Here is a 22,251-nt window from a genome sequence, read left to right on the forward strand (position 1 = left end):
AAACTTCTTTCAGCTTACTAATGCTTAGTCATCCTCACAAGACCTTCTGTGCTTAATGGATCACAGGGAATCAGATTTTAAGTGTGCAGGATTATGTTAATGCTAATGACTGTTTTCAGTTTGACAAAGTGTGCATTCAACTGGTTTCCTGTCATAAAGGAGCAAAATAAATCAAAGAACACCGTTATATATATATATATATATATATATATATATATATATATATATATATCCTGCTAAACAGCACATGCTTTCTTTTTCTGTTCAATTCAGACATACATATGCACACAACCCACAGAGCGCAGTCCGCCCCTGAGACTGCCGTGCTGTACTCACTGTGAGGCTGCAGCACGGCTCCAGGGTCACGGGCACGGACATCTTGCCCTGCAGGTTGAGCTTGGTGAGGTAGAACACCTTCTCCCCCAGAACCTTCTCCCTCTTCATGCGCCGCACGCTGTAGAGGCGGAAGCGCACGGCGTAGTTCCCGATCATCTCCGACTCAATGCGGCTGAACTTAAACGTCTCTGTGAAGACGGGACAGGGCCCCTTCTGGATGCCCGTCTTGGCCCTCTGTTTGCGGGTGGGCAGCAGGACCAGGTGGACCTGCCAGGAGATGTTCCCAGTCCTCTTCAGGGCAGGGATGTCTGTCACGGCCGTCACCGTAACCAGCAGCCGTTGCTCCTCCGAGTCGTAGTCAAACACCACGTCCAGAGTGCCGTACTTGGCCGCAGGCTCTGGCTCGTACGATTTGGGGAGCTGGGCTGCTGAGCCACGGGCAGACATGTCCTGCAGAAGAGGATACAGAACAGCACAGGCTCACACACTGTTGGATATTGGGGGATTGGGTTTAAAAAACAAAACCTAGCAAAACAAATCAGTAAAACAGTTTGGTATATTTAGAATATAGTTTTAAATGAAAGTTTGTCTATATAACTTGTTTTAAAACAGTAAATATCTTAAATTACCCTACTTAAGTTACTTTTGTTTATTTAAAGTAATATTTTTTGTGTACTGTCTGTCCTTTAATGTATCGACTACAGCGATTCCACAGTAAGCTGTCTGAACACCTTGCTGGAGGCAGTATCACAGGATAAACCAAGAAGGGCTGGATCTGAAAATACAGCAGGGAAGGACAAAGAAAATAATTCAAAGGATATATATCATTAGCAAAAAGTCCCAGCCCTGCAGTTTGACTTTGGCTTGTTTTTTCAGAATACCTTCTGCTTGTGTTTTTGGTTTTTCCCCTCCAGCTACCATCTCTAATTCATCACTATCCTTTCCATCTCCTGAGAAATACATTTGTAATATCAAGTATAACTTGTTACATCAGCTGTCTCTCTCTCTCTGTTTCCATGGCACTTCCTTTGTTTAGCTGCAACTGTTTAGGTCATGAAAGCAGTCATTGCTATTCTGAATGGCCAGTGAGCTGCATGACTTCACAACTGCATGTTCCATATTTCTATAGGCTGTTTCCATGGTGTTATCTTTGTGTTAGCGTGTTTCATGCAATGCATAGCCTTCATTTTTGTACGTTTTTTTTGTCATATGTATGCCACAGTATCCCGTTTGTATTTTAATATGCATGCTGTTATTCACTCCTTCACAATTATTTACAAGTTGCCATCTGAATTGAGTGCAGAAATCAGCTAATGCGCTGAAATCAAAAGCTCTCCTTTCTCTGTGCATCTTAAACACTGCCGCTTGAGAGACTCCGAGAAAAAGGTATATGACTGTAATGCATTTGGTACTTTCTGTACTCAACCTCGAAGCTATTGTGTACATAAATATGATTCAATTATATGCAAATTCTCCAAAACTTTAAGCATGAAACATCCAGGCTCCTTCAAATGCCTTACAGACACAACAGCCTGCAAAACCAGGGCTGGCTCAAACTGCTAAGCAATGGGAGTCTGATTCCCAATCCTGACTAGTCTTACCTCAGGGCTGAGAACGGCGGTGCTGTCACTGGGCACGTCCTCCTCGTAGCCCTTGTTGAGGTAGCTCTCGGTCTCGTGGCCGGCGCTGCCCTCGCTGGGGCACTTGCTGTAGGAGTGGCGGGGACTGTCGCTGCAGTGGGACAGCTCACACTTGGCATCCCCGAGGTCGGAGGGCGTGCAAGACATACGTGGGGACCCATCCTCGTCTTGGTAAGGGGGCGGCTGCAGTTCGTCCAGGGGGGGCGTGCGCCTCATCCGCTGGATACAATTCACTGCGATGCAGGAGACAGGGGCGAGACGGGTAATCCGGGTGAGTCGATGTGAAGGAGTTTCTGTGCATTGATTGGTCTTTTAAGACAGTGCTTAAGCCTCTTATTGGAGGAAATCACCTGGACCACAGTGGCTGAGGGCATCACGCACATGGCTGCACAAAGCAAGTGAATATGAAGCACAGCTGAAAGATTATACAGCTGTAGCAGATCGCAGCGGTGACAGTTGCAGAGCACAGGATGTTGTTTCCTGTGTCACTCCTGTTTATGTAAATATGATGCCTGTATGATGTTTTCATTTAAGAGCTAAATTAAACATATTTGCTGTGAAATCAAAGTATTTTACATTTATGATCTGTACTGTAGTGCATCAAATGAAATCAAACTCATCCACATCTTACTATGGTTTACTACACTTTATGCTTCTCAGGACACTCAAAAAATACGGCGTGACATTCCTCATTAACACCACGAGTTTCAAATGTTCATGTTTAAAACTCTATGCAGCTTCAATGCAAATGCACAAAGTGTAATAAATAAAATATTGAGTGAGCTGTGTTTAAAAATTAAAGGAAAGCTTTTTTTCTTCACCTTTTTTGAATGATTTAGTTCCCCCGGAGGTTTGCTGAAACAGTGCTGCCAGACCAAATGGAGAATTCTTGTTCTATACATTTCAGAGTTTAGGCAAAAATTCATGAGGTAGAAAGCCCTTGGCTACCTTAGAGCACACAGCCTCTACAAGTCTGAATGACTGACAAGAAAGCCAGGCACAATGTAGCCTTCACAATTAAAGGCTGAAAAGTGTATTTTGTGGTGACGTGCTCTGTGTTGTAACTTCGCCTCAGAATCTCTGGGTACAAATCCAAATACAACTCAGGTCTTAGGAAACCAGTCTGATGATCTCATCTCAGACGTCAACAATCGTCCATTCTGGAGAAGCAATATCTCAATATAACTGTAGTTTTGCAGAAAGCTAGAGGAGAGCACTGAGGTGCAAGCACATAAAATGTACATTTACTCACAGCATTTCAAATCATAACTCTGTAAGTCATCTAACTACTGATTTGAATTTCCACAAGTATGTTGGTTAACGCTTTAATAAATATCAATAGAATGTTAATGTAATATCTCTATACAAAAAAAATGCAAGTTTTAAAAGCGCTCAGCCATCTAAAGTGGAGAAACATAGTGGGCAAACATAGATATCTCTACTTGACATGGATGAGACATTATTTTTCCACATTGACAACATTTTTGGTAGATATTACATTAACATTCTATTGAACTAATTTAGGCCTCCTCCAAGCGACTGCTCCTGATCTACTCCCCTTCATCTCCTCCCTACTCAACTCCTCACTATTCACTGGCTGTTTCCCCTCTGCTTTTAAACAAGCTGCTGTCATCTCACTCCTCAAGATATCAACCCTTGACCCACCTTTCTTCAGAACTACAACTGTCTCCCTACTCCCCTTCCTTTCAAAGACCCTTGAGTGAGCTGTCCACCGTCAGCACTCTGCATTTCTTTCCTATCACTCACTTCTTGATCCTCTGCTATCCGGCATCCGCACAGCCCACTCCACTGAGACTGCTCTCCTGGCAGTCACTGACTCCCTTAGCTGTACTCAGGGGTCCTCCCTCTCCTCAGTCCTCATCCTCCTTGATCTCTCTGCAGCATTTGACACTGTCGATCACTCCATTCTCCTCTCCTGCCTCGCTGACCTTGGGATCTCTGGAACTGCTGTCACCTGGTTCTCCTCCTACCTCAACGACCGGACCTACCAAGTGACATGGTGATGTTCCTCATCCACCCCACAACCACTCCTCACAGGCCTACCCCAAGGCTCCATCCTGGGCCCGCTCCTGTTCTCTCTCTACACTCGCTCCCTGGGCCCCCTCATCGCATCCCATGGTTTCTCTTACCATTTTGACGCAGATGATGCCCAGATCTTCCTGTCTTTTTCCTCATCTGACACCCTCATCCCTGTTGCATCTCTTTCTGCTTGTCTGCTATCTCTGCCTGGATGCCCTCACACCACCTCAAGCTCAACCTCTCCAAATCCAATCTCCTCTTTCTCCCCCTCTTCCTCAACTTCTGCTGACCGCTCCATCTCAATCCCCTTAGAATCTATGACACTCTCTCCCTCTTCTTCTGCTAAGAACCTAGGAGTCACCCTTGATCCTGCGCTCTCCTACACCCAGCACATCACCACGCTGACACGCACCTGCAGATTCTTCTTGAGCAACATACGCCGGATCCGTCCCTTCCTCACCAACTACTTCTCTCTGCCCCGATCCACACGCTACTCCACTGCTCCTCTCCCTCCACTGGCTCCCGATACCGGCACGCATTCAGTTCAAGACACTGACCCTCACCTACAGCGAACAGACTGCACCGAGTTACCTGCAGTCCTTCGTCTCCCCATACATCCCCTCCAGACCACTGCGCTCTTCTGGTGCCAGAAGACCAACTCTGCCTCCTTTCCACTCCCCTTCCTCCAGAACCGCTCCTTCTCATCCCTGGCCCCTAAGTGGTGGAACGACCTTCCCACTGAAGTCAAAAGAGCTCTTGACCTCCTTCCAGCAATGACTCAAGACACATTTTTTCAGACTCTACTTTTAGTCATTCATTCTCCTGTAAGATTGCACTTTATAACGTTTTGTCATACACTTGCTTTTGCATTACTATTTCATTCTAGGATGTAAGACCTTAAATATTGTTTACTGTATATCTCATATACACTTGTGTAAATTGGAATTTGTAAAATATATTATGCCTTGAATTGCACTGTATTATTGCACTTTGTATTGTGCTTATATTTTGTAAGTCGCCCTGGACAAGGACATCGGCTAATAAATAAATAAATAAATACATTAAGTAGTTGAATGTGAATAGATTATCAATTGAATATCTATTTAATATTACATTGGGCACTTCAATTGAAAGCATTACCGGATATTCTTATAATCTTACTGAATTATGTGGAAAAATAGGTAAATCATTTAATAAAAACAACTACATGCTAGCTTTCTGTTCTTCAACCATTTATGTGACATACATCCTTCTCCTATCAAAGCAGCCTATCTTAAAGCCATTCTGTGCTTTTTACTGTGACTTACATGTAAAAAAACATGTTATATCTGCTCCCTTGTACAGTATCTTAAAAGGAAGTGGAAAGAAATAAACCACAAATGCATTTATAATAGTGCTGCTTGCATTAAATATTTTATTGGTAGATGCATGAGATTTTCATGAGAGTGGGGGGGTTTCAGATGAGGCCGGGAGCTCTGTGCGTGTGTGACAGTGATTCAGAGGAGCTGATCAGCACACACTGCTTGTCACTGCGATTCTCATCTGACCTCACAGTCTGCCAGTCAGACACGCTGAAAGATCTCCATGGAGGCTCAGCCTTTGATTAATATTCTCTTCTTATCCAATATGTTAGGGAATATCTAGGTGAAGGTTCTTAACAATTCCACAGTGCCTGCTTTGATTACCTCTTCACAAGTCTCCCCAGCTGCAGCATCTGTGATTGAAATACCACCCCTAATGAAATAACGGGACATTTAATACACGGTGCACTCCTACTGCTTTAGTGAATCCAGATACGGACATTTTCCTATGCTTTAGATCTGTGAAATGAAAATATAATAATTATAATAATTATAATAATAATTATAATAATAATAATAATAATAATAATAATAATACAGTGAGGAACGGCAGGAACCATGGACAATCTGCTAACAGGCCTTTAACCTTAATCATGGGACCACTGAGGGATTTGACTGGTATCCATAAACTATGTGAAAGATCCTGGATATTTCAATCTGTTCCAAGTAACCAGATTGATGCCTGGTGTTAAATGATTGTCCTAGACAGACAGGTCAAAGGATATTAATCTCTTTAGTCTAAGACGCAGATGATTCAGAAGGGATTTAGTAGAAGTATTCAAGATCCCGAAACGAGTTGAGAAAGTCAACCCAACTGATAACGAAAAGATAGTGGTGAGAAAAAGTGGGATTAAAATTGAAAGCAGGAGGCACTTCTTTACACAGAGGGTTGTGGGAGTCTGCAGCAGGTTACAAACACACTGAGATCCTTCCAGAAACAGCTTGATTAAATCCTTCGATTAATTCATTTAAAGCATGCATCCACATGAGCTCCTCTCAGTTGTAACCTTTCTTCTGGTCTCATTTTCTGATGTACAAAATGCATGCACGTTCCCAGGTTTCTCCTTGTATTAAAGGATTGACAGTTCTGTGCCTGGCTGCTCTTAGGTTCCTATATATCCAATTCAATAGAATCAATGTGTTCAAATACAGTGTAAAATATAAATGAGAGAATGGCTGAGCATTGTTTGAGACACACTCAGATTGCTCCACTGACTGATGACACAATGGCATGTGTTCTGTGTAGTTCCTGAAACAGTAACAAAAACATATGCCTTTAGAATACAAAGACAGAAAAGGAAAAAATAAAAAAGGAAACAATGCGTTTGATTTATACAGAGACCACTCTGCACTTGCTCGGTTTTCTTTCTTCCTTTTTTTTTTTTAATCAAGCCAGCAGCACACTCTGATTTCCAGCTGAGTGGAACCACTTAAAGGCCATTCAACTGAATTCTAATGCTTTTATTGTGCCATCAGCATCCCTCCGCAATGCCACTGAACCACCTTAATTCTTCCATGCAGCCCTACAGAAATAGCACATAAGAGATAATGGTTGAGTGAATCTTCTCCAGAGCCGAAATATAAATGTTTGACACGGTGCTTAAGGAGACCAACTCTCCGATAACAGCCAGGCAGCACACGGAGGAGAGAAAAAAAGGTGTCCTTCTGAATTACGAACATGCAAACCTGTCACACCCTTAGTTAAAAATGAACACCCTCACTGCCATATTAACATAAAGATATCAATAATAAGGTTTTAAAATCTATGCAGCCACAATTAATGTCAAATCAATCAATAAATAAAGTGTAAGTCTTCATTCTGCAGAGGAGTAGTCACCCCAGAGTATTCCCAGTTATTTTCTTAGGGGTAAGTATAACATGTTATATAAATGGACAACAGAAAATAAATAAATGACAAAGCCCTAACCATTAAAAACACCTTCCTTGCCTAAAAAAACACCCTCTTTGAATTTCTTGTTTAATAACAGCTATCTGTACAACAAGAACAAAACCAGACTTAATTAGGGAAATTATTAGGTCTAATTTGGTTTACTTGGATTTAATTCTGGTTATAAGAGAGCATGTATAATTCTCACAGCCCTAGGTGCTGCCTAATTTCATAATTGTAACATCTGAAACAGAATTCAAATAACATACAACAACAACAACTCCACCAGGTTACATTACAATCAGAATATTAATAAATAAGCGTTTTGGTAGCATATAGATCACAGACATAACCAGCTCTCCATGGTTTATTTGATAATTAATTGAGTCATTCATTGATAATTCACTGTATAATTAAGAATCTGCTTATTCCAAATGCTTTCATCATAATAGACTGCAAGACTGGATTTAATAACTCCTGCTCCAGAGGCAATATACTAAGTGCATTGACTATCAGCCGAAAATCACTTTTCCTCCTTCAGTAGGAACCTGTCATGACTGAAGGCTTAAATAAGCAGTTTTGGAAAGCACTCCTGAGAGAGGGGAGGGGGGCCCAGACAACAGATACAGATCCTCCTAACTACGCTGATAGACAATGAGGGCAGGCTGATGAGCTGGAAAAAGAAAACTTTTTAAATGATTGAAAACAGAAGGCTGAAAGGGGGGAAGAGACACTTAAATGCCATACGAAAACGAATCATTTGTCTTAGCCATGAATGGAACAGCAGCAGCGACAAAGGCAGACTCGAAATTGTTCCTGCGTTAATAGTGCTTTCATCTCTTCTCACTCTTGACGTGCCTGAAGGTGTGCAGTCAGCCTGCTGTATGGGCACAGGACTTGTATCCCTACAGCAGAAAGAGTTGGGAAAAGAAGACCTACTACAAGTGAGACTGCAATACAACATCCTGTGAAGTAGTGAAGGCTAAAGCATGGAATCAAAATCGAACATTGTGCTGTTAACTGGGCATCAAACTGATCCAGTTACACCGATCCTACATGATTCAACACAGTTATAAGAAGTGTTTATGTAAAGAAAGCCCCCAGAAGCTCTCCCTGGCCCCCACTGTAATGGTTTTGTTTAGTTTTTTCTGTTCAGTTTTAACATGCTGCTTTCATATTCCTAATCAGAGGTACATGAGCTAAACCTCATTCTATTTGCAAATGCCAAAGTAATAACGTCTTTTAAATCATAACCATATCCTGGCGGTAATTTGCTGCAGAGTGTACATCGGATCACAATTCTATTCATTTATGTGATCGGCTATGAACTCAAAATCCTTAGATGTATTATTTTTATTATTTTTATAAGAAGAATCTAATAATTTAAGGACCTACTTTCACCTTTTTTCAATTTCTTAAAAATTACTTTTCCTTACTGTTGACTCTGAGCCATGCTGGATATTATTAGGTGACAACTGGCAAAGCTACAAGCTACATTAGCAAATGCATTTCCGAAGCTTGGCTGGGTACACAGTGCTGTACTGGAATGATATCATTATCGGTTAAGAATAGGCTTCATTCTGCTTGCCATGCTGTACAGAAAGCCACAACTATCTCAATACTATTTGAGTTAATATCATGTACATTAGGTATTAGAAGATGAAGGTTTCTATAGAGTGGCTAATCCAGAGCCTCTATGCAGTGTAAACTGCACCCTATATCCTGGAGATTGCAAACCCAGACTTGTTCTGTGTGGCTGTGGTCAGGGACTCAGAATGCATGAGCTGAATTCTGGGTGGGAACTTGGAAGCGCTCAGCCAACTGTGCAGTATAATCCCTTGTCGGTGGCTGGATGTCTGTGAGTTGGGGGTGCCATTGCTGTGAAATGAGCCACAGCCCTGCTGTCTGCTTTCACAATGAGAAAAGAACTGGATGGTTTGACACAGCATGTTTTGGAGGGTGTGTGTATGCTATCTTCATCTCTCTCGGGATGTTGCGGTTGAATAGTAATTGGGTACTCCGACATGGCACGTCTAAAAAATAACTATAATGGCCTGATTTAGTATGTATGTAAGTATGTGTGTATATATGTATGTATGTGTTTATTTATTATCACTCTAAGAGGAATATCGGCAATCAATGTCATTTTCTTAGTAATTCTTGTTTCCTGGATAAAAATGATGCAGTTTGCAAAACTGTAACCGGATTCCACTGCACTACTAAATAGACTGAACAGCATGGAAATAAATAAGAGCTTAGGGGTCCACCTAGTGATCAGAGGCTAGAATAGCATTCAATTGAGCATGCCACGTTTCACAAAGACATCTCATCGGTGATGCAAATACTCTGTCCCATACCTTTCATTGATCTGCAAATGCTTATTCTTTCACAGTGTTTTCCCCTAACTTAATCAATCGATCAAGTAATATGTTGTTACCCGAGAGAAAATATGAATGCAAAACAGATTGGCAGTACAAACAAGAGAGCATGCAAAGGGCAGAATAAAGAGGAATGGTAAAGTACACAATAAAATATAAAAATTATGAAAATAGAGGAAATTATAAGAATAAACTAAGAATGTAAGGAGTTTGGTGGTAATGTAATATTAGGTTGTGATTGCGACCCTGGTCACCTGAGAAAGAGGATACGACCCACAGGAGGAGGGGTCTATGTCATAACCATTGGATCTGTGAAGTTATCTACCACAGCTGCCTACAGGCTACTGTACTCTCCTCTGGAGTGGAGATCCACTGCCATGTTGGACAGGCCGGGGAGGTGAACTGCTTTGACCGAGAGGAGCCAGGCTGTGCCCAGAGAAGGTGACGGCACACCATGTAATTCAGCCTGGGCCACCGGAGACCTCTCTGTCTTTTGAAGGTCACTACTGCTGTGTTGTCCATCTGAACCAGCATGTGCTTGTCCCGTAGGGCTGGCAAGAATTGCTGGAGGCCAAGGAATACAGCCTGGGGTTCCAGGGTGTGGATGTGGAGAGCACTGACAGGTTGCATTCACACACCACTGACTCCACCGCCATTGCATACAGCTCCCTAATTGAGGCTGGAGGCTGGCAGGGCCTGGAGGGAGCAAGTGGCACAGGTCTGATATGTTATCTCTCACCTAGACTCTGATCTTTTCCACTCTGTGCTATTGCAAGTTTCCCATCCAATTAGTGTTTAATAAGTTAAAAGTTATTATTATAATTAAATCGATTATATATATATATGTATATGTATATATGTATATATATATACACTCACCTAAAGGATTATTAGGAACACCTGTTCAATTTCTCATTAATGCAATTATCTAACCAAACAATCACATGGCAGTTGCTTCAATGCATTTAGGGGTGTGGTCCTGGTCAAGACAATCTCCTGAACTCCAAACTGAATGTCTGAATGGGAAAGAAAGGTGATTTAAGCAATTTTGAGCGTGGCATGGTTGTTGGTGCCAGACGGGCCGGTCTGAGTATTTCACAGTCTGCTCAGTTACTGGGATTTTCACGCACAACCATTTCTAGGGTTTACAAAGAATGGTGTGAAAAGGGAAAAACATCCAGTATGCGGCAGTCCTGTGGGCGAAAATGCCTTGTTGATGCTAGAGGTCAGAGGAGAATGGGCCGACTGATTCAAGCTGATAGAAGAGCAACTTTGACTGAAATAACCACTCGTTACAACCGAGGTATGCAGCAAAGCATTTGTGAAGCCACAACACGTACAACCTTGAGGCGGATGGGCTACAACAGCAGAAGACCCCACCGGGTACCACTCATCTCCACTACAAATAGGAAAAAGAGGCTACAATTTGCACAAGCTCACCAAAATTGGACAGTTGAAGACTGGAAAAATGTTGCCTGGTCTGATGAGTCTCGATTTCTGTTGAGACATTCAGATGGTAGAGTCAGAATTTGGCGTAAACAGAATGAGAACATGGATCCATCATGCCTTGTTACCACTGTGCAGGCTGGTGGTGGTGGTGTAATGGTGTGGGGGATGTTTTCTTGGCACACTTTAGGCCCCTTAGTGCCAATTGGGCATCGTTTAAATGCCACGGCCTACCTGAGCATTGTTTCTGACCATGTCCATCCCTTTATGACCACCATGTACCCATCCTCTGATGGCTACTTCCAGCAGGATAATGCACCATGTCACAAAGGTCGAATCATTTCAAATTGGTTTCTTGAACATGACAATGAGTTCACTGTACTAAACTGGCCCCCACAGTCACCAGATCTCAACCCAATAGAGCATCTTTGGGATGTGGTGGAATGGGAGCTTCGTGCCCTGGATGTGCATCCCACAAATCTCCATCAACTGCAAGATGCTATCCTATCAATATGGGCCAACATTTCTAAAGAATGCTTTCAGCACCTTGTTGAATCAATGCCATGTAGAATTAAGGCAGTTCTGAAGGCGAAAGGGGGTCAAACACAGTATTAGTATGGTGTTCCTAATAATCCTTTAGGTGAGTGTATATATATATATATATATATATATATATATATATATATATGTGCTATATTGATCCACTGCTGGATGAAGTCCTCCCCAAGATGTTTCCACTTGCTTCAATCCAGAGCTGCTCTTTTCAATGTCACACCTGCAAAGTTCACTATTTCATCTTTCTGTCTTTCATGTGGTTGCCTTCTAGGTCTTTTTCATCTCTTGGGATCCATTCAATGGCTTCCTTTGTCCATCTTTGATCTGTTCTTGCAGTGTGTCCGGCCCATTGCCATTTGAAGATTTTCATTCTTTCAATGATGACACATATTTTTGTTTGTTCCTGGATCTATTCATTTACTTTTCTATCTCTTATTATTATTCCAGGCATACATATTTTCATGCTCCTTTGTTTCGTGCACAGTTTCTGTATCATTTTTGCATTATGTTACCAGGTTTCACAGCCATAAGTGGGGAATGGTAGTATGCATTGATCAAACACATTTCTCTTAAGGCAAATGGGTGTATTTCCAATCAACAGCGTGCTGCTTCTTCCAAACTCCATCCCATTTCCACTCTTCTTACTCTTCTTTTCTTTCCATAATATCTCCATCTGTGCTGATTTGTTGTAGACATGACTTTTGACTTCTTCAAGTATCTGTTGATCTATTTCAATTTTCTTAGATTTCCATAGGTTTTACTCAAATTCATTTTAAGTCCAGTTTTCTTGTTTGCATCTGAGAGTTCTTGAAATTAATATATACCCATATCATTATAACACAACACCTTTCACAAAAACACCTTTCACCTGACCTATAAAAGCTGGATGATTTACCCAGGATGGACACTAGATGGTGCCATAGTACTGCAAATCTATTAAAAGTGGTGACCAGGACAAACATGAAACAGGTCCAGTTTATCAGAGCTTGATTACACATTGAATTTGTATGAGAGTAATAATATGCTTAGCTATATTAAAGAAGTAGCAATTGGCTTGAGTGGGCAGCATGTATGTGGTGGATGGTTAATAGTATTGAAGGGAAACTGCGCATGCTTTAAATTGAGGCTGATGAAACGGTGGCAGTTTTACTCAATATGAATTAAACAGTTTTAAACTCCACCAGTGAAAAACCTCCTTTCTCATCCAATCAGCACCAATATTTTGCTAGAAACCTGCTCTGCTTTACATTCCATATAAAACACCCACATGTCCTAATTTATTTTAAAATCTAGGACATCTGTATGTGTGTGTGTCTGTTTTATACATAATTTAAACCTGTGTTCAAACTAAATGATGAGGTGCTGGCTATTAAACCAAAAGACTCTTGGAGTTTCCCTGACAGCCTGGGGGTGTGGGTAGTGTGCTTTACAGGAGTGGTTGTAACACTGCTTCACAGATCTGTTATTTCACTGTCAGGGTGCTATTTTATGTAAAGTGTACAGAAAAAACACTGACTGAAGGCAGCTGTGAGAGTATATACTGACCTACAAAATATTTGTGTGGATTAAACTGATCCCCCTGGTAAGAGAAACAGAAAAACCCTAAAGACATGATCAAAAAGTGAACAATGCCATTACTCTTTTTGTCCGTGTAATCAGTGTTAATAATTTCTTCCACACACAATGCTCAGCTGTCTTTCAATTTTAAGAACCATAATTGCCCCCCATTAAAAAAACACGCCACCAGAATAGGTGAATAAGAGTTTGGTTTCAGCACAAGGCGATACAAGGACATCTTACCCTCCTCAGTGGATGCCTCACTGCTGTAGCCATCATACTCCGCAGACAGGGGGCTGTACTTTTGCCTGGTCTCCCAGACATAACCCTTCTGGTGCCGGGCGTCTGCTCCCCGCACGGCCTGGGAGCGGGATACGGCCTCCTGGTACTTCCCCAAGACCTCGTCCTCGCTCTCGGACGACGATCCCCGCAGGTCCCCATCTGGATAGTCTTTATCTGGTGGAGGATGGCACAGGGAGACGTGAATACCCACGACACCAAACAAACACTCAATGAAAATAATGTGGCAGTCTTCAAGAGCCAGGTAGCCACCCACCACTGCTGAGTAATTAGTTCCCTACTGAGAAACCAGAGTCTGTGCCTGACCCTTTCACTTACAGTCTGTTTCAATGGTTGCACTGTGTGGTTGAACATCCTTGTGTCAAATAACATATCCATTCAGCCCCTGGAGGAGGCAGCGATTCAGAGTTTGAATGTGGTCTTAGCTCTGCCTGTGTGTGACATGTTTATAATCTTTAGTGTTTTTTCTTGGATACCAGTATATAATTATGCAGAGTTATAGATTCATCAATTAAAATGATGAATTCATATTATAAAAAGGTTTGCAAAAGCTGACTTTCTAGAACACGGCTTACTTTTGGTATCCACACTCCACAATACTGGAAAAGTGACAAGAATGGGTCTAGAGACAGGTACATAAATTCACAGTGGGTCATGTTCCAGTCACATTTACTAGGCAGCAGGCTAACCAGAATAAAAGCATTAAAGAGAAACCTGGCACAAAAACTTCAATCCAACCTAGCAAAGCGCATTACTGTATCATAATGATGCGGCCCTTTATGTAGAAACCACGTTGATGTTAACTCAGATTTTCCTATTACTGATCAGGACAAATAGAGAACCTCCTGGAAGAGAAAGATCCACAGTTTATTTAAAATCCCCAAAAATCATAACCATATCGAGTATAAGAAGGAAGAAAGAAGAAAAAAGAATGAAAGAAAAAGAAAGATGTATTAATACATACAATAAATTGCAGTTAATATGCATAACCACCAGCAGGTGACTCTGTAAGTTGGAGCATGTCACTTGAGGAAGGCAGTGCAACCTGATTCTGCTGTGTGAGCGGCACAGGAGGTTGGGGCGGGGTTGAGCACTCTTCAGCTGGGCTTCTGCTTGTCCAGCCGATTGTAAATCCCAAACTGGAGATGAAGTTCCAGAGAGTGCAGGGATATGTGACAAGAGAGCTTAAATTCTCAATAATATGTTTTACATATGGTATATATTTTAATATTTATTTTCAGGTTAATGGTTTATTGTTGCAGAAGACAATTTGCTACAGAAAATAATAAATAAATACAAAATGTTGAAGAGTTTTAAGAAATCCTTGGAGGAAGAAAGAAATTCTATAAATGCCATTGACTCAGCCTTGGCAATCGAATCGAAGGCTGCTAATGGGATGGAGAGACCATCAGGTGCTTAAAGCCTGGGACTATGATTGAAGGTCAGAACACACCGCACTAATGAGAAGGAAAAACTACTTCTTCCAGAACACCTTCACAGTACATTTAGAAGTAGATTTTGGCAGCTTGAAGGAGCACAGCCCCAGCTTCATTAAAATTATGTCTCATGATTGTGGGGACTGAAACATGATGCATTGTATGCACTTATGAAGCCACAATATAATGTAATAATATAGCAAATTACAAAAATCTAGGAACACCTCATCAAAGTCAGCCTCGTTAACCCAATAGGCTGGAAAGATTCATGTTTTCTGCAAGGTCTCTGATTGTTTCCATTCTAATTTATTTGTATGACTTTGTGGAGCTTTCAAAGCAACACTAGTCTACCTGCACTGATATTAGGGAGGGGTGAGACAATACAGTCAGTGGGTACACTTTCAGAATTGGCTTTATATTTATTTGTAATTTATTTACTTATATTTACTTTATATTTGTCTATTTTCAAATGTTCCCAAATTGTCGGCTTCAACCACATCGCTGGGGAGTTTGTTCCAGATTGTGACAACTCTCTGTGTGAAGAAGTGTCTCCTGTTTTGAATGCCTTGAAGTCCAATTTCCATTTGTGTCCCCGGGTGCGTGTGTCCCTGCTGATCTGGAAAAGCTCCTCTACTGGTCAAAACTTTTAGAACACCTAAATTTTTCCAGTTTTTATTGAAATGTATGCAGTTTAAAATCTCAATGTATTCTTTCTACAATGGAAATCAAAAAATCAAAAGTTCTTCCCAACACTGTTGCAGAAGTTCCCACAAATGTGTTGCTTTTTCTTTCACCCTTCTGTCCAGTTCATCCCATGTTTTGGGTCATTATCTTGCTGTAGGATGAACCCCTGACCAACTAGGCATATATCAGAGAGTATTGCATGGCGCTGCAAAATGCTGTGGTAGCCGTTTGGTTCAGGGTGCCACTCACTCGTGTAAGTCACTGACTCTGGATCCAGCAAAAGAGCCCCAGACCATCACCTCCTTCATGTTTGACAGTTGGTGTCACACAATGAGGAACCATCCTTTTGCCTACTCGATGGCGTACAAAAACCCTGCGTGATGAACCGAAGATTTCAAATTTTGATTAATCGGTCCATAAGACCTTATTCCAGTTTTCAGTAGTCCACTGGCGGTGCTTCATGGCCCAGGCAAGCCTCTTTTTCTTATTTTGCCATCTTAGCAATGGCTATCTTACTACCACTCATCAAACCTGCAGCTCAAAGTCTTCTCTTCACAGTTGAAGCTGAGACTTGCTTACCTTAACAAGTGTTAAGCTGTGCTTGAAGCTGTTGTCCTGTGAGCCGCCAATCACGCAAACTGCTGACTCTCAGAAACTTGTCTTCTGATTGTGTTGTATCTTTGGTCTGCCAGACCTCTTCCTGTCAAGAGTTTCATCCAGTTTCCAAGTGCCTTTTGATGGTGTAGGAAACTGTACTTAAAAACTGTGCTTACATTTCAATAAAAACTGGAAAAATTGGGGTGTTCTAAAACTTTTGACCAGTAGTGTGTATATACAGTGCATCCGGTAAGTATTCACAGAGCTTCACTTTTTCCACATTTTGTTATGTTACAGCCTTATTCCAAAATGGATTAAATTCATTATTTTCCTCAAAATTCTTCAAACAATACCCCATAATGACAATGTGAAAGAAGTTTGTTTGAAATCTTTGCAAATTTATTAAAAATAAAAAGCAAAAAAAGGACATGTACATAAGTATTCACAGCCTTTGCTCAATACTTTGTTGAAGCACCTTTGGCACCAATTACAGCCTCAAGTCTTTTTGAGTATGATGCTACAAGCTTGGCACACCTATTTTTGGGCAGTTTCTCCCATTCTTCTTTGCAGGACCTCTCAAGCTCCATCAGGTTGGATGGGGAGCGTCGGTACACAGACATTTTCAGATGTCTCCAGAGATGTTCAATTGGGTTCAAGTCTGGGCTCTGGCTGGGCCACTCAATGACATTCACAGAGTTGTCCTGTAGCCATTCCTTTGTTATCTTGGCTGTGTGCTTAGGGTCGTTGTCCTATTGGAAGATTAACCTTTGCCCCAGTCTGAGGTCCAGAGCACTCTGGAGCAGGTTTTCATCAAGGATGTCTCTGTACATTGCTGCATTCATCTTTCCCTCAATCCTGACTAGTCTCCCAGTTCCTGCCGCTGAAAAACATCCCCACATCATGATGCTGCCACCACCATGCTTCACTGTAGGGATGGTATTGGCCAGGTGATGAGCGGTGCCTGGTTTTCTCCAGACATGAGTTCAATCTTTGCTTCATCAGACCAGAGAATTTTGTTTCTCATGGTCTGAGAGTCCTTCAGGTGCCTTTTGGCAAACTCCAGGTGGGCTGTCATGTGCCTTTTACTGAGGAGTGGCTTCCGTCTGGCCAATCTACCATACAGGCCTGATTGGTGGAGTGCTGCAGAGATGGTTGTTCTTCTGGAAGTTTCTCCTCTCTCCACAGAGACATGCTGGAGCTCTGTCAGAGTGACCATCGGGTTCTTGGTCACCTCTCTGACTAAGGCCCTTCTCCCCCTATTGCTCATTTTGGCGGGCCGGCCATCTCTAGGAAGAGACCTGGTGGTTCCAAACTTCTTCCATTTATGGATGATGGAGGCCACTGTGCTCATTGGGACCTTCAATGCTGCAGAATTTTTTCTGTACCCTTCCCCAGATCTGTGTCTCGATACAATCCTGTCTCGGCAGTCTACAGACAATTCCTTGGACTTCATGGCTTGGTTTGTGCTCTGACATGCAATGTTAATTGTTGGACCTTATATAGACAGGTGTGTGCCTTTCCAAATCATGTCCAATCAACTGAATTTACCACAGGTGGACTCCAATCAAGTTGTAGAAACATCTCAAGGATGATCAGTGGAAACAGGATGCACCTGAGCTCAATTTTGAGTGTCATGGCAAAGGCTGTGAATACTTATGTACATGTGCTTTTTTCTCGTTTTTTAATTTTAATAAATTTGCAACGATTTCAAACAAACTTCTTTCACGTTGTCATTATGGGGTATTGTTTGTAGAATTTTGGGAAAATAATGAATTTAATCCATTTTGGAATAAGGCTGTAACATAACAAAATGTGGAAAAAGTGAAGCGCTGTGAATACTTTCCGGATGCACTGTATATATATATATATATAAACCTCTTAATCCTGAAGTGGGCACAGTTATTGCAATGCAGAGGACCATAAATGGACATACACTAAAAGGTCTGCCTGTAATTTGCTGAACGATCCAAAATAATCAACCTACACAATAAGATTTGGCAAAGTGCACAATTAAAAGCAGAATAAATTATTTGGAAATGTGCACAGTACATAATGTTGATTTTAGAGAGATATAAATATGACAAAGGACTGTTATGCAATGTTAAACTTCTGCATCTCAAGCCTCTCATTGTCTAGGTCATTAGAATGTAATTCTTTTTTTATTGTCATATGGAACACTTGAAATTATTGTAATGAATATTCAAAGGCTTTATTAATCTCTATGAGTCTGTATCACAGGCATATTGTTCTCACAAAACTTAACCTGATGATGTCTTAATCTGCCACGTGGGTAGGGCTTTACAATTTAGTTCAAGAGATGGAAATTCTTTTATTTATTTTTCTGTTTTGCTCCACCATTTGCTTTCACAAATTTTCCATGCTGCAACACTGACAGTGTAATTCTTCTTAATTTCACTGAATTATACCTCCATAGGCTATGCCTGGTCTGTTCACCAGCTTTTCATTTATTCCATTCAGAGACCTAAAGATAGGAAAATACTGCTCAGTCTCTGGTGCCTGAGCTGCATTCTGACAATATAACCCTACGATAGTCAGTGGTCTTCTTTAAAGTCACTAAACCTGAAAAGCCTAATGGAGTTAACAAAAGTGCAGGTAAACAAACTAAACATATGCTTATGAAGAAATGTATTTTAATCATTTTGATAACCCCCCTCTCCCCCATCCCCATCTTAAAAACACCAGAGAACGCATTGGGGCAGAGATGCTTTAAGGGCTACCAAGTGAACATGATTCTGTTTGTTCCAGGGTGATCATGGTATAACCAACACTGTTGATACAGAAAATGTTTTTACTGATCAAGCCTTCATTTGCTCATTTGCCTTTTGGGAATGTTCCCTTAATATCTGAGACTGTTTTGAGTTCAAATAAATACATAAGAAAGGTCTTCCTCTCTTCCCCCAAGCACAAATTCATTTCACTTCCTTTACGTATTTTGCAATTATCTTCATTGTATCTCCTGACCTTCTGTTTGTAGCTAAATCGCATCCTTCCTTAACCTACTTGGGCTGCTCTCTAAGTCATCTTCAGTAGATTCCAGTGTGTATAATTCAAGAAGTTGAAGAGGAAGGCAATAGGAAGTAGACCAGTTACTGATAGAGACTGCAGGCAGAGAGCTCCTACAGGAGGATTCATGCAGCGAGAGGTTACAGTTCCAAGTTGGATGAATATCTCACTGGAATAACATCACACAGCAGAGGAGAGAGGAAAGAAGAAGAGTGTGGCGCGGCCGTCTCACCTTTACATGTTTTCTTTTTGCTCATCTCTTTTTTGGACCCGTCACTTGGTTCTTCTTTAGTGGAGCCCTTCCGAGTCTTGCACTCAGAGTCCCCTTTCTCACTGGCTGCATTTTTAGTCTTCTTGCTCGACTTTGGATCTGCAGTGATCCCCGTCTTATCAGTCTGCTTCTTATCTGAGAACAAACCCTTACATTTGTTATCTTCTTTGCCACCTGCTTTTCCTTTAGTAGCCACTGTGGCACCATTGGATGGCTTCTTGCTTGAGTCAGGAGAATCGGCTGCTTTGGGTATGACCTTCCCCGAGTTTTTCCCATTACTGTTCTGGACCCCATTAGATGTCTCACTTTTCCTGCCCTCTTTGTCCATCCTGGCCAGTCCGTCAGAAGGAGGAGAACGGGGGTTTTTGCTTCCAGGTTCTTTCACAGGATCACTGGACTTTGTTCTTGCGTCCGTGGAGGCAGGGTGGTTTTTGCCCAAACTGGTTCTGAGTTTCCTGGACTTACTCTCCATCTGCAGATCAGTGGAACTACTGAACTTGCTCTTGTGGCCAGGATCCATTCCATCCTTTTGGTCTTGCTTGTGACTGTCCCTGCTCTTCCTGTTTCGAGTCACTCCTCCTCTCTGATCGTTTCCCTGCCTCTCCCCTCTGCTCCCGTCAGTGGCCTGTGAGAGGTCGCTCCCAGTGGATTCAGTAAAGGTCTCAGTGGAGCGTGTGGACCCTGTGCTATAGTCTGTGGTGTAGGAATCGGGATCCCGAGACCTATTCACCGGCAGCGGGTGCTTTGGGTTGTGCCTACCGGTGACATTCGTCCCATAAACCTCCACGATATCCTCTGTGGTCCCTTTGCCTTCTTTCTCCTCGCATTGTTTCATCTTTGTTTCGGCAGCATTTGTCTTTGCCGTCTTGTCCTCCTCCTCAGCCTGCAGGTTGTGCATGATGGTGGTGACCTGCTCCGCCACTGAGTCGGACACAGTGTAGGTGACATCCCCCACCGCACTGGCGAGGTCGTCCACCGCGTTGGTGAAGGAGTCCATGATGGAGGAGACTGAAGGCAGAGCCAGGCTTTGCTGGAAGCTCTTGAAAAACGCCATGGTGTAGATTGACAGCTGCTTTTCATCCCCCCTTTGGTGGTTTTTAATCAATGTCCTGGACTGCCTTTTTGTTCTGTCTGAATATTTTTAAAATTTTACTCTTTTACGTCTGATTAACTGCCTTCTTTGTGGCGTGTTGCCAGAGTCTCATATGGGTACAGGCCTCCTTCCTAGCTCTCTGCTGCTGGCACACAAACAGGAAAGAAAATGTACAGTTAACAAGGCAGGAAAGAGCTACAGCCTTGCTTTGTCAGTGAGCAAAGGTTGCAGAAAATTGATGCCCACCCAAAATCCAATCTAATTATGCCTTAATGTCATATTTTTCGGTTACAGTCACAGAAGAGAAATCACTATCTGTCACAGGAAGAATAAAGATCTATTCAAGCCATAAAAAAATTATATAGCAAGCAGTCTATAGCTATTAAGTAATTTTTCCACCCATTTGATATTGAATTTATGTATTTATTTATTAAATTAAATTGATGTAAAATAACACTACAGTTGATTTTACTTTTATGCAGATGTTGAAATATGGTATCTGTCTGGAATGCATGTAATTGTAATTGTAATGTAATTATTAATGCATGTATTTCAATCCTTGGACTGCAATTTAATTATATATCGGAGAGAATATTGAATACAGTATGCTACACAATACTTGGAGTAGCGATAAAAGGGAGAAGAAAACATAGCTTTGGATGCATTTCTTTATAGATCTTAAAAAACACGTAATACTAATATGAAAGTAAACAAAATGAAACCGTATTGAATTTTAGAATATTAGAGAATAAAAGAAGAATTAATTAATTAAAATAAATGTTAACATCACGCACTAAATGCCACTGTGACTTATATAAGCTACAACGTGAATTACTGCAAAATGATCAGTAAATACCAAGAGGGCGAAGGGCCAATTAAAACATTGTGACAGCTTTGTTGTTCTTGTTCTTTACCCTGTTTTAAATTTAAATCATTAGAGCTTATTAGTTAAGTCATATTCTACAGTGTATTACCATGTAAGACAAGAATTGACCTACTGTAAAAATCCTTCTGAGCTAGGCTTGTATAAATTTTGGTCTGACACCAATCTAATACAGATGGATGTTTAAGCAGCATAAAACAAGTAAAAAACGACTTTGACATGAACCCAATGTAAACATAAGAAATGTACTCCCTGGCAAACAAGGATCCTTTTCCTTGTCTAGAGCTCTGTTGACCTAGAACAATGTATAGTGCTGGTGAGTATGATTTGATATTTATAATTCAAATATGAGAAAGAATATATTAAAAATAATGTACAGTAGATAAACAGATGACATTAAAATGTAATCTGAAGTTACCGTTGAAAAACAGATTAAATATGCAGGTAATTTAAGAGATGTTCAATATTTTCTCCACATAATATTAATGTTTTTTTTTATTCATTCAATAATGAAAACTTTGTTGTCACATGCACTCTAGATTCTAATTTAACTAAACAAGCCAAACACTAACTACCTAGATATGATACAGAATGACAGTAATGGCAATTTTCTCAAAAGGATTCTCAGCAGTTGCCTTGTTACTTTAGATTAAACACACCAATCTAATTTAAGGCTATGGTTTGGAAGTAGGAAATAAATGGCTCCTTCAGTACCATAAGAAAGACTAAAGTAAATGGCTTCTATAATACAATATATATTTA

General features: G+C 41.2%; 1 protein-coding gene across 1 annotated transcript in view; it reads right to left on the reverse strand.

Annotated features, from left to right (window-relative positions):
• Window positions 1–22,251, reverse strand: part of LOC136759065 (synaptotagmin-14) — a 50,227-nt gene that overhangs the window by 6,928 nt on the left and 21,048 nt on the right. Inside the window, exons 3-5 of the mRNA XM_066713885.1 lie at window positions 13,445–13,657; window positions 1,938–2,209; window positions 337–786 (exon numbers count right to left, since the gene is read on the reverse strand). Coding sequence (XP_066569982.1) covers window positions 337–786; window positions 1,938–2,209; window positions 13,445–13,657 — 935 coding nt within the window. The remainder of the gene's footprint in view (window positions 1–336; window positions 787–1,937; window positions 2,210–13,444; window positions 13,658–22,251) is intronic.

This window comes from Amia ocellicauda, chromosome 1 (assembly GCF_036373705.1).
Source record: "Amia ocellicauda isolate fAmiCal2 chromosome 1, fAmiCal2.hap1, whole genome shotgun sequence".
NCBI classification, from domain to species: Eukaryota; Metazoa; Chordata; class Actinopteri; order Amiiformes; family Amiidae; genus Amia; species Amia ocellicauda.